At 39.7% G+C, this 16,751-nt stretch overlaps 1 protein-coding gene across 3 annotated transcripts in view; it reads right to left on the reverse strand.

Moving 5' to 3' along the window:
* The window catches only part of KIF24 (kinesin family member 24), a 32,656-nt gene that overhangs the window by 8,603 nt on the left and 7,302 nt on the right, over positions 1-16,751 (reverse strand). For all 3 annotated transcript variants that reach the window (XM_021379422.1, XM_021379424.1, XM_021379425.1), the window contains exons 4-11: positions 13,992-14,181; positions 12,057-12,154; positions 9,038-9,253; positions 8,638-8,725; positions 6,369-6,490; positions 4,671-4,776; positions 1,856-1,927; positions 603-712 (exon numbers count right to left, since the gene is read on the reverse strand). In XM_021379422.1, the coding sequence (XP_021235097.1) occupies positions 603-712; positions 1,856-1,927; positions 4,671-4,776; positions 6,369-6,490; positions 8,638-8,725; positions 9,038-9,253; positions 12,057-12,154; positions 13,992-14,181 (1,002 nt within the window). The remainder of the gene's footprint in view (positions 1-602; positions 713-1,855; positions 1,928-4,670; positions 4,777-6,368; positions 6,491-8,637; positions 8,726-9,037; positions 9,254-12,056; positions 12,155-13,991; positions 14,182-16,751) is intronic.

A 16,751-nucleotide genomic window follows, 5' to 3' on the forward strand; every position in this document is an offset into this window, starting at 1 on the left:
ACATGAGCCAGCAATATCCTGGGCTGCATTAAAAGAAGGGCAGCAGCAGGGAGAGGGAGGGGACTGTCCTCCTCTGCTCTGCCCTCATGAGGCCCCATCTGCAGTACTGTATATATCTGGGGCCCCCAGCACAGGAGGGATGCAGAGCTGTTGGAGTGAGACCACAGGAGTGCCATGAAGATGAACAGAGGGCTGGAGCACCTCTGCGATGAAGACATCATGAAGCTTGTTTAGCTTGGAGAACAGAAGGCTCCTGTGACACCTCATTTCAGCCTTCCAATACTTAAATGGAGCTTATGAATGGAATGGAGACCAACCTTTTACACAATTTGACAGTGATAAGACAAGGAGGAATGGCTTTAAACTAAAAGAGAGGAGGTTTAGGTTAGATGGACATTCTTTACTCAGATGGTAGTGGGGCACTGGCACAGGCTGCCCTGAGAAGATTTCAAGATCCTATGTAAGAGTGGAACTGGTAAGGATTTTATTTGCATTGTGAAAATTGTATTTCCTGCTTAAGTCAGCATTTCCAATGCAACCACAAAAATTACACCTTTTTCAGTGTGATTTTCACCTTGGTAAGACTGAACTTCATCACCTACCTGTCAGCATATCGTAAAGTGTTCAGGGTATGCTCTGTAGCTATGTGGCTAGGTGATACATTGGCTATCATACAGGTCTTGGAATTGCCAATGAAAGAATCCTTTAGGACCTAGGATTAGAGGGAGAAACTAAGTTTAAGATCCTTAGCAATCCATATATTTATTTTTAAATATATGCTTGTTCTTATTTTACACAAAATAGGCGGTAAAGTGATAGACTTTAGCATGAAACTTATGAAAAGTTAGATTAAGTTATCTTGCATTTCCTGTACATTAACAATGTGTACAGAGGCAGTTTAATGACAGGTGATGCATAGTAACTTTTTTTTTAATGTAGTTCTCTTGTCTGAATTCGTCTTGACATTCTTTGTTTACAATTTAAAATGAATATGAGTGTTAATTAGTGCTCTGAACAAGCCCTTGCACCATGTGCCACAAGGCTGCCCATATGCTTCATTCCTCAAAACATATGTTACAACTGCAGTGAAGAAATGATGATCAGAATTCCCATGACTGTTATTGCACAGAAGATGTAAGATTGTTTACAGAGTGGGTGGAGATGGATGGAACTCTGAAAGAGCCTGTTTCAGAGATATTCACAATGTGAGTATCTGATTATGACTACTCCATGGAGCACTGTTTACATAGGTGGATTGCGATAGGACAAAGGGGGAATGGTTTTAAATTAAGACAGGGGCGGTTTAGGTTGGATATTAGGAGGAAGTTTTTCACTCAGAGGGTGGTGACGCACTGGCACAGGTTGCCCAGGGAGGTTGTGGATGCCCCATCCCTGGAGGCATTCAAGGCCAGGCTGGATGTGGCTCTGGGCAGCCTGGTCTAGTGGTTGGCAACTCTGCACACAACAGGGGGGCTGAAACTCGATGATCTTTGAGGTCCTTTTCAACCCAGGCCATTCTATGATTCTATGATTCTTTATATAAAAATACACACACAACAATGGAGATTCAATCCCAGAATTTGGGAGTTAAGCCACTTTTGGGGAAGCTATGTTTCTGTGTTTTCTTGTTTGTTTGTTTTAAGCTACCATGCCAGTCCCCAAGATTGACTGGGGGAGCTGGCAGTTGGCCTCAGACCTGTGATTATCTTTAAAATTAGTTTTTGAAAGAGTTATGCATTTCTCTTTTCTTCAAGGGTTTAATAGCAGTTACTGAATTATGGTTGTTTTTTTCTTAATTTTCATTTTGTCCTCACTAGTGAAGTAACTACTATTGTTACCTTAGTGCATCTTTTACCTGAGTTAATTTGCTTTGTCGGAAAGGTGTATGTGCATGCTCCTGATCCAAGGCTCGAATACATTCCTTTAGCTGTCAAGATTAAAAAAAAAAAACACACACACAAAAAAAAGAGGGGAAAGAACAATTTCAGTGACACTCTAGCAAGGAACTAAATTACATCAAACCTAAACTATGAATTGACTATTTCCCTCATGCACCTTCAACTCCTACCATGTCCCTCATATGACTGTTGCTGCCACAGCAATGAATGGCCAGCTTCAACTAGTTCGGCTATCAGCAGCTGTTCAGCTGCACTCAGGAAGCAAAGCTGAGGCACAGAGCCTACCTAGCCCAGCCTGCCAGCTCTGTAGGCTAAATAAATGAAGCCCCAAAAGCTTGGTATATTCATGCATGTTCAACACACAGCTCCACACTACTATGGACCTGCTGCTGCACCATAGCTAACTAGTTTGCAGTCAGATTGAGTGTACGCCAGACTGCTGCAGCTTGTGCGCCAGGTGTACATTGGATTCATGTACTTGTAACATTCTCAGAACAGAGCTTTTCATGCTCCACCTCTTATTAACCTTTTTATTCTAAAATAAGCTCTTCTCCTACTGAAAATTAAACAAAATACTGCTGCTCAGATAATAGTAGCGCAAATCTCTTGTGTCGCTCTGGCAGCATTTAATACTTTCAAATTTTAGCAGAGCCACTGTAAGCTAAACAAGGGCATATTCTTCCCCATACTGATTCTAATCTGCAATATAGATAGCCCCTTTAAGCACACTGGAAGTGTGGGTACACTGGGCTGTGTTAGAAGAAAGCTGACCTCCTTCTTCTTCACTCCAGTGCAAAGCCCCAAACGCAATTAGAATGGAGAGCATAAAGAAAAAGTAGAGCAACAAAAAATTAACTGTGGAGGCTGCTGTGTTCACGCCCATGCTCAGAAGGCAGTACAGATGCAGTCTGTCTAAGTAAACATTTCACTGTGGCCTTTGGCAGACTAATAAGAACTATACACAAAACACTGAGAAATGAAGCAATGGACTACCCAAGGAGTGGAGCTACTTCCTTCCAAGGGTACAGAACTTCCATTAAAAACAGCAGAAAATGTGCAGCTAGCTACACCCAAGCCTTTCACAAAACACAGCAAATGTTCTACATATTACTAATCATCAATAGAGGTGGCTCATAGTTTCAAAGAAACATCTCTTGATTTGTTATCAGCAGTGGAAAAATGTGTCATTTTCAAACAGGTGTTTGTATTTTTTTTGTCCACTGGAATAAGCCCAGTAGCATCACATGCTGTATCAAGCCTGGAGGTGCCCTAATGCTGGCAGATATGGACTTGTATAGCCACAAGACAAGTCGTTTATAAGAGCAGATATCAAAGGAAAAACGAGCAGATGACTGTATTGTCGTGGTGATACTAGCATGGAGAACTCTTTCTACATTTAAAGGAATAACACCCCCTTGAAATGAAAAGTATCTCTTACTTTTACTGCATTATATTAAAAATTACACCTCCAACAAGTACAAGATCAAACTATTATATTTTATACTGCTTCTCATAATTGCAGTATCTGAATATCGTCTACTTGGAAACAAATATTCAAACCAGTAGCGAACTTCATGTATTTTAAGTCTAGAAGTGAGTGTTAGGATCATGAAGGACAGAGCTTTGCTTTGCAGGCTGCCTATCATGTCACTTACCCAATGAAGCCTTTTATAGTTAATTAAATCACTACCTCTAGGCACCTAGCTGGCCTATTTACTCAGCTTCACAAAATAGCAAAAATGCACACACTCTGATTTAAAGTTCCTTTTCAAACAGTTTAATGAACCTATGTTAAGCCCCAGTCCTCAGGAATTAATTCTGCTCAGATGCTGACCCCCTGCGAGACTCAGTTATTCACCAGCAAGTAAGAAAGTGTGAAGTTGCAAACACATTTACTTGACATGCTATCTCCCAGTTTAAATGCAATATTCTACAGCAGTAAAGCTTCTGTGCAAAAAAAAACCAAACAACAACTCTCTCCATTCTGAAAACAGAGCAAGTCACCTATTTGCTGCATGCTAAGAATGACTACAAGGTATGGTTACGTGCAGTAACTTCTGCGCTTTTGACTCATGCTCACTGATTGCTTATCATCTTCATCTCACTTAGCAAAACCCTCAGTCATCAATGAGCTTTGTTCCTTTTAATTAGAGGAAGTACAAAACCTTCTGCATCATATCTACTTAGAGGCACTCCTGTTTTATCTTAGATGACAATTTTCTGCTGCTCATCTCTTTTTGCATAACTGTGTACATTTCTAAGAGAAGATGGTTTCCATTACAAATGCCTTGCTTCCTGTTCCTTTTTCCCCATGCATGAAATGCTAGTTCCTCCACTCTTGAGAATTTAAGTCCTTTACACGTGATTTGATAGAGGAGTCTAAGTTCAAGTGGTGAAAACAAGCAGCAAGAACAGATGTGCTTTTATGAAACATATTTGGCAAACTCAAGCTAATATTCTCTGGAAGTAAAACTGGATAACATTTCTATATAAAATATGATACAATTAGTATAGTACAACTAACATTTTCCATGCTGTGTTTACTTTGCTGGCTGTAAAGACTAATTAAGAAGACTTTATTTTCATCACAAACTCTTTCCCCTATTAAATTGTCTTTCAGGCATGAGATAAATTAAACTAGAAAAACTTGGTATTCTGGATATTTTTTTCCCTCCAAGGAATCCATACGCACATTATTCCATGGTTCACTTCTATCCAAAAGCCCATGGTAATAATTAACTACAAAACCTCCCCCAGAAATTAGTAGCTTACTGCTAATAGACTTTGGTTGATTTCTGCTCCTTCCATTTTTGTTTGTCGATCTGAGTCTCTGGCATCAGCTGCCCTTTCACTGCCAGCCAAGTCAATGAATGATATCCTAGGAAAAAAAACAAAGTTGTGTTTATCTTACAGTGTTGTTTTTTCAACTTCTTTTTCCTTTTTTTTTTCCTTTTTAAACCAGAGGAAAGCAACACAGGATATCAGAAGAACAATTAGAAATAACTACCTCTGAATAAAGAGAAATACCCGCTGGAAATAGCTGAAGTCTGAAAATATGTGTAACAGCAGAACAGTGTCAGAGCATTCTGTCACTAGTATTATTGTAACAGAAAGTGCAATTGCATGTGGTGAGTTTACTCCACATTTTAACAAATAAGCTGTTTAAAGTGTAACATGTTCACCTCCCTGGATAATCACTGTGCTTGCAGCTTCCTAAGAACACAGTTAAGGAAACTGAATTTCTTAATTTTTTTTTTCAAGTAAAACAGAAAACTGCCCCGTCAAATGGGAGTTCAGGGCAATATGAACAGAAATTTCCAGGGTAGTAAATAATACATTCAGCTTTCCGTGCTCCTTTTCCCTTCTTCACCCAAAACTCCATTAGCCCTTCTCATGTTCCCTAGCCCTGGGTGCCACCTATGGAACTATTTAACTTTATCTTTGCCTTTCTTTTTTCTGGAGAAGTTCTGACTTCTCCTGTGGACATCTTTGGGATCCTTTCCTCACTCTAGTTCCCCTTCATTTTTAGCAAAAAAAAAAAAAAAAAAAAAGAATAGCATATGCCACACCTACAAAAACACATACACTTCTATTTCTAAACTGCCTGTTCTGCCTTTTCCTCTCTCCACCGTTTGTGGCTCTTCCATTCTGAGTTGTATTTAAAGTAAGATCCTGGGAAGAAACTACTGCATTGTAGTTGCTGGAAGGGCTTGTCAATGTGTTTTTTAACACTCAGCAGTAATGTAAATACCTAGACCTCAATCCTCAAATCTATTTCTTGGCGTTATTTAATCTGGAGAAAAGATGACTCAGAAGATATACAATTACAATCTTAATGGCTGCTACAAGAGTAAGTAAGCTGCTCTTTTTGTCTGGTACAGATAGCATGAGAGTCACACATTCAAATTATCAAACAGGTTTAGATGAGGTACTAGGATTCCTCTGACCAAAGGTAAACATTTGTAATCTCCACCTGGACTGGTCAACCTGGACTCTCTTTGTAGCCAACTACAGGAGAGTGGTCCTTTTTGTCAGATAAATTTGCCCCTGTCTTTGGCGACTATGCAGAATGGGATGAATGAGATCCCAGAAATGCCTGTTTATTTCCATGAACTTCAAAGGTGATGAGCACTCATGTGGATGTGTCCACTGCAGACATCTACCTTTGGGCAGATTAACACCGAAAACAGGAAAAACTTTTTTAACATTGAAGATGAAGGATTTGATTGCCAAACTTCTTTGCTAGAAGTTTTTACAAACAAGTTTGACAAACCTCTTACGGAGGTGACTTAAGCGCTCCTCCTTGGAGCAAAGAAAGGACTATTAAACTTTTCTTATTCCCTTTGAGTCCTATCTTCTGATTTAATTCACAGCTGCCCAGAAACGTGATGCCTCCGCTCAGTCTGCCTCCCTGATGGCCCTAATCTCAACCTCCTCATGAGTTCTGAGCAATCCCATTTCTAGCCATACCTTCCAAATGTCCTGTTGGCTGTGTCTTTAATTTGGATTTGGATGATAGCATGAGATCGAGAGGAATCCGAGTTGACTCCAGTAGCTCCTGTGCTACGTTCTTTTCCTCCCTTTAAAATCATCTGGAAAATAAGAGGGATAAAATCCATGCAAATTGTAAATAAAAATACGGTCTCTCACAAAGAGATTTTGCCTTAGCAAGATGAAAGTACATTAGGAGAATTGCTTCATTACAGCCTTGAAATTTTGGTGCAAGGTAGACGTTAATTTAGATTGGATGTCTCCCAGTGTTTATGTCTGAACTTGGTATATGAATTTGTTTGCAGTGACACTAGGGAGCTTAGAAATTATACTGCAGATAAGAAGTTTTTGCATTGCACATTCACTCTGATTTGCAAAATAGCTAGACTATAAAATTAAAAACAAATCTATGGCAGGAATGAAAGAAAGAAGGACTGCATAGATAATCTAAGAGACTAATGGGATTGACTAGTTGCAGTTTTTTTCATTTCAATTTTTCATGTAGTAGGGGGTTACTATTACCAGAAAATTACCCACAAAACACAAAAAGCCAAAGCCTTTCTTCATCTCCATAACTAAAAGGATTATGCAATAGCAAGGGATAAAGTTAAAAGATCAATTGTACTCAATACAAAAAAATAAAAAAACAAGGCAAGATAGGAGAGCAAAGGCTCCCTCAAGATATAACTCTGCATAATTCACTTTAGCAAACTCTTAGGGACTATTATTAGAAGTCTAGCAGCAACTGCAACAGTACATTCATAAAACAGAGTCATTCATTTTATTTCTGTTGGTAAGAAAAAACTTAAATATTATCTACCAAGATCAATATGTTCTTAGTTGACAGATGTGCATGATGCATGTCCTTCAGCGGTGAGTTCTCAACCAGCAAACCAACCAACTGCTGCAGCTCCCAATAATTATGTTAGTGCTAAGTGCAAATAATTTCTGAACCAAAGCCAACTTCAATGAATACTGAATAATGAGGTATGCATTCAAGACCCTTCCCATATATCTGCTGCAGACAATTCAGAAGCTCTGAGTCAAGTTAGTGACATTTCTGTGTTCAAAAGAGCCTGCAGTCAATGTAAAATTAGTTTTTTGCTGAGACACCTGTGAGAATAAAGTCATTTAATAGCTCTTTTGTGTGCAGAATGTGATAACACAGAGGAATGTGTTAATCAACCTCATAGCAGATTTACATTCTAATTTACAGAAGCATCACCAGCAAGTCCCAAAGCTTGAAGTTAATGAGGATAAAGAACAGAGTTAAATGGAATATAAGTGGGAACACCGTGCCAATTTTAATGAGTCAATTACAATATCAGGTGCTTGCAATTTACAATTCCTTACTCAGAAATGAGTTAAGCTATTCAAAGTCAAGCTAAAAAGAAGATGGATTTAATCACCTGTCTTGCTACAGGAGCGTGCAGAAAATTTGCTAGTGTTCTTGTTGGGCTCAGCCAGTCAAGGAAGGAAGACTGAAACTTCGCTTGTGCTGAATGTCAGCTACTGTCAAAGATCCTACTTTTACACAGCTGTTATCACCCGTCATTACATAGGCATTGTCTAAAATTCCTAACTCAGATGTATTAATTTTCAACTTTGTACATTTTCTCACACATCTCTATATTTTTTATACAGAAAAGTTCATATAAGCCAAAGAAGTCACACTTTGAGAAAAATACAGATCCATCTTTCAGTGTTCCTTACTGGGATGTCACTCAATTTCTGTAATAGTGACAGGAGCCTGTTTCTTAGGAAAGATTTTTCCATAAGGAGTGGCAGCAGAAATGTCAGCTGTAGATAACAGCTTGTGTGTCCCTAACACAAGTGATGCTGACCCAAGGAAAACTCCTTCTCTGAAAGAGTGGTCAGGCACTGAAGCGGGCTGCCCAGGGAGGTGGTTGAGCCACAGTCCTTGGAGGTGTTCAAGAAACATTTAGATGTAGTACTGAGGGACATGGTTTAGTGGGAAATATTGGTGGTAGGTGGACAGTTGGGTTAGATGATCTTGGAGGTCTTTTCCAACCTTAATGATTCTAAAACGCTCACTGAATAAAACAACTTTTAAGTCTTCAGTGTTCTGCTTGAGGTTGCTAATTTCAGAACCTTTAACAACAAGCATATACATGTAGAACAGAAAAAAGAACAGTATTTTCTGTATGCAACCTATCTTACACAACTTATCTTACAAATCTGTACATCAGGCTCTAGGAGACAAAATAATGACAAATATTGAGGTTACCTCCAACAGTAGGTCTACGGAGTCCACCTGGACCTCACGCAGTCCAACTATTTGAACGACATGCTTGCTATCTTCTCTTGCAAAAAGCCTGAAAACAAAACATCACAGAAATGAGATTCCTGAAGTCTCAAATCGCAGCGATAAAAACATTTAATTGCTATGACACTATGTGAAAAAGCCACAGAGGCTAGTGATTAGGGGAGGGGGACTCCTGTCATTTATTTCCTTTCAGACCTAAAGAGTTATTTTATTTTCAATATGCATCACTGAAATTTCACTGCTAAAGAAACACTAGCAATGCATTTCTGCTAGTTCAGGAATACAATAAAGCAGAGAAGCAAATTACTGTGTCTACATTTTAGATTTCCGGTCTCTCTGGCTCTATCTTTTATTTCCATACCTCTTCCTTCCATTTAGCAGGTCATAAAGCTGTCCACAGTAGATCTCATAAAAACTGATCAAAACAAGATGATCCTTCCTTGATGGTGATGCCTCCAGGTGTCTAAAGATGTCCTTGGCAGCCAAGGCGTAGAGTCCTGGGTTCCGCTGAGTACCTATCATTGTGTACGTCTTGCCAGCACCCGTCTGCCCATATGCAAAGCAGGTTGCATTGCCTCTGCAAAGACAACTTATATTTTTAGTACCACATTTGATTTATTCATTATTAAAAGAGATTCTGCAATGTCAACATCTATATATATAGCTAACTTTTGGCAGTGAAGCTTGGTTTTTTTTCCCCATCTGAGAAAGTGCAGAACACTTAACAGTCATTCCCAATCACGTCCTAAGGAAAGCTGGTGTGTCGAGGTTGCTGTCTCTCTTCTTTTTTTTCTAGATTCCCAAAATATATTTAAGGAAGCTAAGAATTCAGCATTGTTCTTCCAGCTGTTTAGGAGCTGTGATAGTACTGTAGAATTATGAATGGGAATATTTCCTTATGAATCACAGAGAAAAAGGACTGCGACATGAGGTGCAAAACAGCCACAAGTCAGGTTTGCATTAACAGATATTGCACTTGATGAAGATTAGCAGCTCAGCATTGCAATTTACCAAGTGAGGTGAGTTTGCCTCAGACAGTAGTTCTGCATGCAGCTAAGTCAATCTAATGCATTGTTGCTGTGAGGGGAGGGTGTTGATCTTCCCTTCCTCTGCTCCCAGCTGTGTGACCTCTCCATTGACATATCCTCCTCTGTGCTGGCTCTGATGTTTGACTTTACTGCACTGAAACAGCAGTAAGCTCTTCATTTATTGCAGGCTAATTTTCTGCTGTTTCAGTGGAGTAAAATACCCCACAGAAGATCACAAAATATGGTCAAACTGGCTTCATGTAACCTATGGGAATGTGTCCAGTAGGACAGGACGGAAGAGGACCAACAACTTGCAGTGGTAGAGAGTATTTTATACACTCACTCCAGCCAATGTAACCACAGTCTTAGCTTAATCCAGATTGCTGCATCTTTGTCATCATATCACCTCAGTGCATGCGAAACACCAAGGTGGTCTCAGGATACAGCTCTGCAGTGCTTCAAGTCCATCTAAACTGGCGTTTCTGCATGCTTCCTCCCCCATCCCTGCACTTGAACAAGCACTTGAACTCACAAGAATGAGGTGAACAGACATGGAGAGATGAATCAGCCAAAAAACAAACAAAAAGCTACATAATGAATGATTTACTTCCCTCCCATGCTTTGAAAAAAAAGTTTCAGTGGATTCAAAATGCCCTGGATGCACAAAAGTGGGGAAAAATGTAGGACTGCAGAGGGCCCAGTGAATAATTTCTCCCCAGGTTAGTTTGCAGAATTAGCCCACTAGGGGGTCAAACAAAGCATCTCTGTTCATGGCATCACTCCATTAGCTGTATCGTGCATTGTGTTTTTAATGATTACTATTAGACGTCAAGATATAAGCCCTATTCTCCTTTTTCATTTTCCTTTCTCAAGAATGTGACACTCTGTCTCTGTCAATGATAGTCAGATATTTTCAGTACCAGAACGCTCCATTTTGTTATGTAATCCTTTCCTTCAAAGATTCAAAAATGTAATTATATTCAAGCTTCTTACTTTGCACGAAAAGAAGATCACCATATAAAGTTACCATGAATTTCCCAATCAGCAAGTATGTAATTATCTCAAAAATATATCAATAAAAACAAAATAAATTACTAGGTAATTAATAATTTCTATTGTACAATGAATAAAATCAAAATAAATTGCAAAGTTATTAATACATTTCTATTGCCTTACGAAATGTGCTGATACATGCAAAAATATCCCACAGCAGTCTCAAAAAAGAGTCACAGAGAAGGACAGAATTGTAGGGGATAGAAGGGACCTCTGCAGATCCCCCAGCCTCACCCTCTGCGAAAGCAGGTTCCCTACAATAGGTCACACAGGAAAGCATCCAGGTGAGTTTTGAATATCTCCAGGGAAGGAGACTTCCGCAACCTCTCTGGGCAGCCTGTTCCTGTGCTCTGTCACCCTCACATGTTCACACAGAACTTCCTCATGTTCACATGGAACTTCCTGCATTTCCATTTGTGCCCATTGCCCCTTGTCCTATCACTGGGCACCACCAAAAAAAGCCTGGCCCCACCCATGTGACTCCTGTCCATCAGATGTTTATTAGTATTGATGAGATTCCCCCTCAGCCTCCTCTTCTCCAGGCTGAACAGCCCCAGGTCTCCCATCCGTTCCTCATGCAGGAGATGCTCCAGGCTCACAGCCATCTCTGTGGCCCTCCGCTGGACCCTCTGCAGTAGTTCCCTGTCTTGCTTGAACTGGGCAGCCCAGAACTCCAGATGTCTCACAGCACTCCAGATGTGGCCTCACCAGGGCAGAGCAGAGGGGGAGGATCACCTCCCTCGACCTGCTGGCCACATTCTTTGTAATGCACCCCAGGACACCGTTGGCCTTCTTGGCCACAAGGGCACACTGCTGGCTCATGGCCAACCTGCTGGCCTTCAGGACCCCCTTCAGGTCCTTCTCCACAGAGCTCCTCTCCAGCAGGTCAGTCCCTAACCTGTATCGATGCATGCAAAGAGGTTGTATTACTCCTCTGCAGATTGAGAAAGACGAGGCCCTACACAGTTTGCAGCATACCATACAGAAGCCTTTGTTAGAGTGGAAGTTCGATGTCAGAAATCCTGGCACACATTTTTTTTCCAGGTTAGCATTTGTTACAACCCAGGCCCAGTTTTAACTTCTTCAGTGATTTAGATTCCTCACTGAATGCAACAGAAGTGTCCTCTGATTTATTTTGTCACAATTACAAAAACATTCTAAAAGGGGGAAGGTATGTGGAAAAGGTTAGATGAATGTATTTTTCAAAAGATGAAAACAGTAAAAGGAAAATGAAAGCAGCATATCAAACTGGAAAACATAAAGGTGGAAAAATAACAAATGAAAGCACAGATGCCCTACCCGTTAAAAATATGCTGAATGAGAGGATGAGCTGTCTTCATATACACATCTTGATTGGTACATGACTCCCCAAAGACTTCATCAAAGTAAAAAACATGCTGAAAAATAAATATGATATTTACATGAAAATGAACATGTTTCATTCCCCTTCAGCCACATGCAAAGGCAAATTTAAATAACAAAAGTTTTCCCAGTGACTTCATATGGCTTTGGGTCAGGTCCAAAGTGATGTAGGACATCCAACATGCAGCATGACACATGCAGGACATCACAACTAACAAGAGACTAAGGGTAGGAAAGGAAAAGCAGAACATGCAGCAGCCTTCTGTAGGAAAAAAGAACAACAAAAAACAAACAGCAAAAAAAAAAACCAACCCAAAAAACAAAAGGAAAAAAAAAAGGAAACCCTGAACGATTCCTGAAATGAATAAAACCTACTGATACACAGTAAAATTAGAACAGTAAAAAGAACTCAAAAATTAGTCCTCATTTGAGATTGTCTCTATTCTTCAGTCTTAAAATCTTTTTGTGCCTGAAAAGACAGAAGCTATTCCTAAGTAAAGCTGGAACTTATTATCTAAGAGAGAGGCAAGGAAAGCCCAAACTTCCCACACTCTAGGTCTGACACAACCAAGTAGGATCTCTAGAAAGACTGCAACAGTTCATTATGGGATTCTCTAAGGCTAAGAATGGTGTTTGCAAGGACAGCCACAAACAAACACCACATCTCAAGAGAGCCTCCATGAACTCGTGTTTAACATTGCAGTCTAATGATACACTGCAATGTAAATTAAGGTAGTAGGTATCTTGGACTGACATCTTTTCCGTGATGCATAAACCAGCCAGACTACCAGACAAGCAGATTAAACTGGAAAGTCTCTGCAGCAGCACTCAGCTCACAGTGCAGATGAGCTCTGTGATGCGGCTGCAGTCTGGCTCCCCTGACTGTGGAGCGGGAGTATGCTCCACCTCCCATTTGGTCTGCACTCCTCGGTTTCCTATCCACAAGAGCCAGGGATGAGGCAGGGTGAGTAGCCAGATGTGGAAGCAGGGAAGTTCTCCTAGGTCCTACAGAACAGAATAGCCTTTGCCATAGCATATTTTTGTTCAGACTATACTCATCTATGGCAAAATTTCTTGTGTTATTACTGACAGAACAAAATTAATTTGCAGTTATTTCAGTGCTGAGATACTAAGGTGACAAACATTGCATAAATGTGAAATAGAGCAAGTCAGATTGAGGGAGTGGGGTGGAATTGTTGTGTGTGTTGCACTGCAAGAAGTGGTACATGGATCTGAGAGCTGCAAACTGATTTTTACTCTGAACAGTTGTTCACAGGACACAAGCTGTAAAAATAACACCCAGTGGAGTGAGCATGGCTTGCAGCTCTCTAGAAATCAGCTCTGTTCCTGGTGCTGTCAGTCAAGACTGAGAATCTGAACTATGACTGCACAAGGTATTTGGGATTTAGAAACAAAGACCAAAGGGGAACTTAATTTTCAAAAGCATTTGAGAACAAAGGGAAGGAGGGAATGAGGGTATATGTGATTCATTGAATCAGAACTGCAGTGCTGAAATGGCAAAAAGGGAACTCCTCACTGAAGTACTCTAGAGCAGACTCAGCAGCAGGCAACTCTCTTGCAGCAACAGCATGTAGTACGGTTTTATTTTGCCACATGCAAAGAAAGCTGAAAGAGACATGCTTTTGAAGGCTTAAACTTCTGGGCTCAGGTTTTCTGCCACAGGCTGGGATAAATCAGAAGCAATTCAAATATAGCAACGCTGAGCTGACAGAAAAGCCCACCATCTATTTCAATGCAAGAAATGCAGACAGTCTTTTTCTGTTTCCTTACTGAAATTCCAAGTACAGTTTGCTTTAACTCATCATGCAAGTAAGTGGCCCATAAATGCAAAGTGCAAGTGGAGTATGTTACCTGTAAAATATATTGGGTGAGATCCACTGCCTCCTTCTTCTCATGAAGAAGTAGGGTTTCTTTATCTTTCACTGTGATGATATTAACCTCTCCACGTCGCTCTTCTCTTTGGCCCAAGGGACGTTTTCGGACACACACTCTGATTTTTTCACTCTCTGTCCATGGAGTCTCTTTCTCAGAGGTACTGGATCTATAACAATATTGTAGGTTTGCACTTTGAAATCAGATAACTACAGAACCTAAAATATGCAAAAATTTAAGTTGGTTTGTTTATCAGATAAAAGTTTCTGTCTTTAAATGTTTATCAGGAAAACCTCTCAATTGTTCTATGGTGGAGTATATGTTATATTCTGCCGTTTTTTTGCTAAATAGTCCAATACCTCTTGTGCATTTCTGTTTAAAGAACAGTTGTGCTTACACAGCTGCATTCCTGAGCTTGTTGCTGGACTGGCATATTTTCAGTTGCCCACAAACTTGTGATTCAAGTTGGCGTAACATACAAGTTAACTTAATGAAATTTAATCTTGCTGAAATTATTTGCAGTCATGCCTAGTCATTTAATTAGAGATAAAAGTATGATCAGATCTTGGAAAGAAAATAGTATAATATTTAGTTGCTTTTCCTCTTATAATTACTTTTGCTCTTTTTGTTTTAGGCCGTCTAACAGGTTACAAGCATATGACATAAATTAGGAAATGAGACAATATCACCAAGCTCTTGCTAAGCTGAAAGACAATTTGAAATATCAACCTCTTCATTATTTCCCCTTTGGTCTTATATCCAATTTTTTTTTTAGTCATAAAAAATATGTGGTTTCAGACCACAGGCAAATTTGTGCTCTTGTGTTTTGACAAGTCTATTTTAGGTCCCTTCCAGACACCTCAGGAGCATAAGGTCATTTAGTGTTTCACTGATTAACCTGCTGTTGAAAGCATTTTGCAACGCAGCATATGGAATACTCCTGAATTAACCAAATGTAGTCAGTCTGACTTTCACTTTTTTTTCAGACTAGTGAGTAATGATTTTCAGCCTGGATTTGAACACCTATTTACTAGAAAAAGATCGTTTTAACTGAGGCTCAAGTTGCTCAAAAGCAGTTTTTTTTGCCATGCTACCCAAATGCCCTTCCAAAATCTCGTAGTGTAGCAATTCAAAAGTAACATATACTGGCTGCTGGTTAAATTAAAACAAAAAACACAGCAAGAGTGCAAGTTATTCATTATCTCATTACAGCTATAAGCTTGTAATATCATTCCTACTGCCTTGCACAATTCCCAAGAAGCATACAACATGTAAATATAAATCTTAAGATTTCTTCTTCAAAGACTACTCACAAGCAATCTTTATTGTAACTGGAATCCCATTAATTTTAGTATGGCTTTCCTATGCAGACCAGGATCAGGCCCTGTACTTAGATGGAAAATTCTTTCCCCTGAAAAGAAAGGCCATGACACTTGAAATAAAATGCTTCAAAATTTAGTGTGAGCTTATGGATATCCCTGGGCACCAGACGTTGTCCATCTAATGATCAGAGGCTCTGAAGTTTAATTCCTATGTCACCAGAGGCTGAATTTGGGACCTAAAGAAAGAGCTTTTTTTTTCCTAAGAGCTTGAAAGAGAAAGGACTGATGGTAAGATTTGGAGAATAGTAACCATGAAGACTTGGAGGATCTGTTTATAGAAGTATAAGCACAGACTCCTTCTATGAAGCATATTTAATGGAATGTATTTTGTATTGGAACAGAACACAATTTTATATGCTGGACCTCAACTTCAGATTTTCTATTAACCTTTCTTGAATAGAAATTGCATTTTGTAACTTTAAAAAAAATTATTACGAGAAAAAGAATCTCAAAAGAGATCATTAGAAACCTGATTAAACAATAGGTCAGAAGAACAACTGTGTCCTCTCTGCTGCAGTCAAAATCAAGCCTGCTATGGGCAAGTGGAAAATATAGTTAAGCATATTACAAGAGCTCTTTATCTTTTTGCCATTTGAAATAATTTCCAGCATTTTTTTTACAGATGAGACTGGATTAGATTCACAGTGGTTAAATCACAAGGTGACATGGGAATTGATTCAGTGAAGGAGCCGGTCACTTGCAACGCAGGAATCCGATACGCAAGCATCAGCAGACTGGCCCCAAGCCTGGAATGCACAATATGCACACTGCAGTCAAAACAGGAGAAAGAAAATCAGGCATGTCAAGGAAGATGCAGAAAGTCCACAGGATGAGCTGCAACTACTAGTCAGAGAAGAACATGCTTAAGGAAAAAAGAGAAAAAGGGAATAAAGACAATTGACAAATGGCTCTGTCATGAGATTCAAAATCTTGGCCTTCTTTAGCTGAACCATTAGCTTACATTTTTATTATGTTTTACTTTCCAGCACTATGAATCCTCTTTGCTACTCTGTGGCTCAGCTTCAAGAGAAGACAGAGAAAACACTAAGATGGTCAATACATTTAGGAGGCTAGCACACTCCTCTGGAAGGTGGGAATGGTAGGAATTACTTCCTTCCAGTTAAGAGGAGTAATATACCCTTTCATTACCTTTCTTACTACCTTATTACTTATCCGCTGTGGCAACAGCATCTATCTCTTCCAGCTACATGCATACTCCAGAGAAGTTGTAACCAACACCCTGACCACATATCTTTTATGTTGCCTCAGCCTTCCCAGACCAAGCTTCAGCCTCACACAGCTACCTCTCACCTTCTTACTGAAAGTGAATCTTCATGCGTGTGGTAAACTCCATGTT

This window comes from Numida meleagris, chromosome Z (assembly GCF_002078875.1).
Source record: "Numida meleagris isolate 19003 breed g44 Domestic line chromosome Z, NumMel1.0, whole genome shotgun sequence".
In the NCBI taxonomy this organism is placed as follows: Eukaryota; Metazoa; Chordata; class Aves; order Galliformes; family Numididae; genus Numida; species Numida meleagris.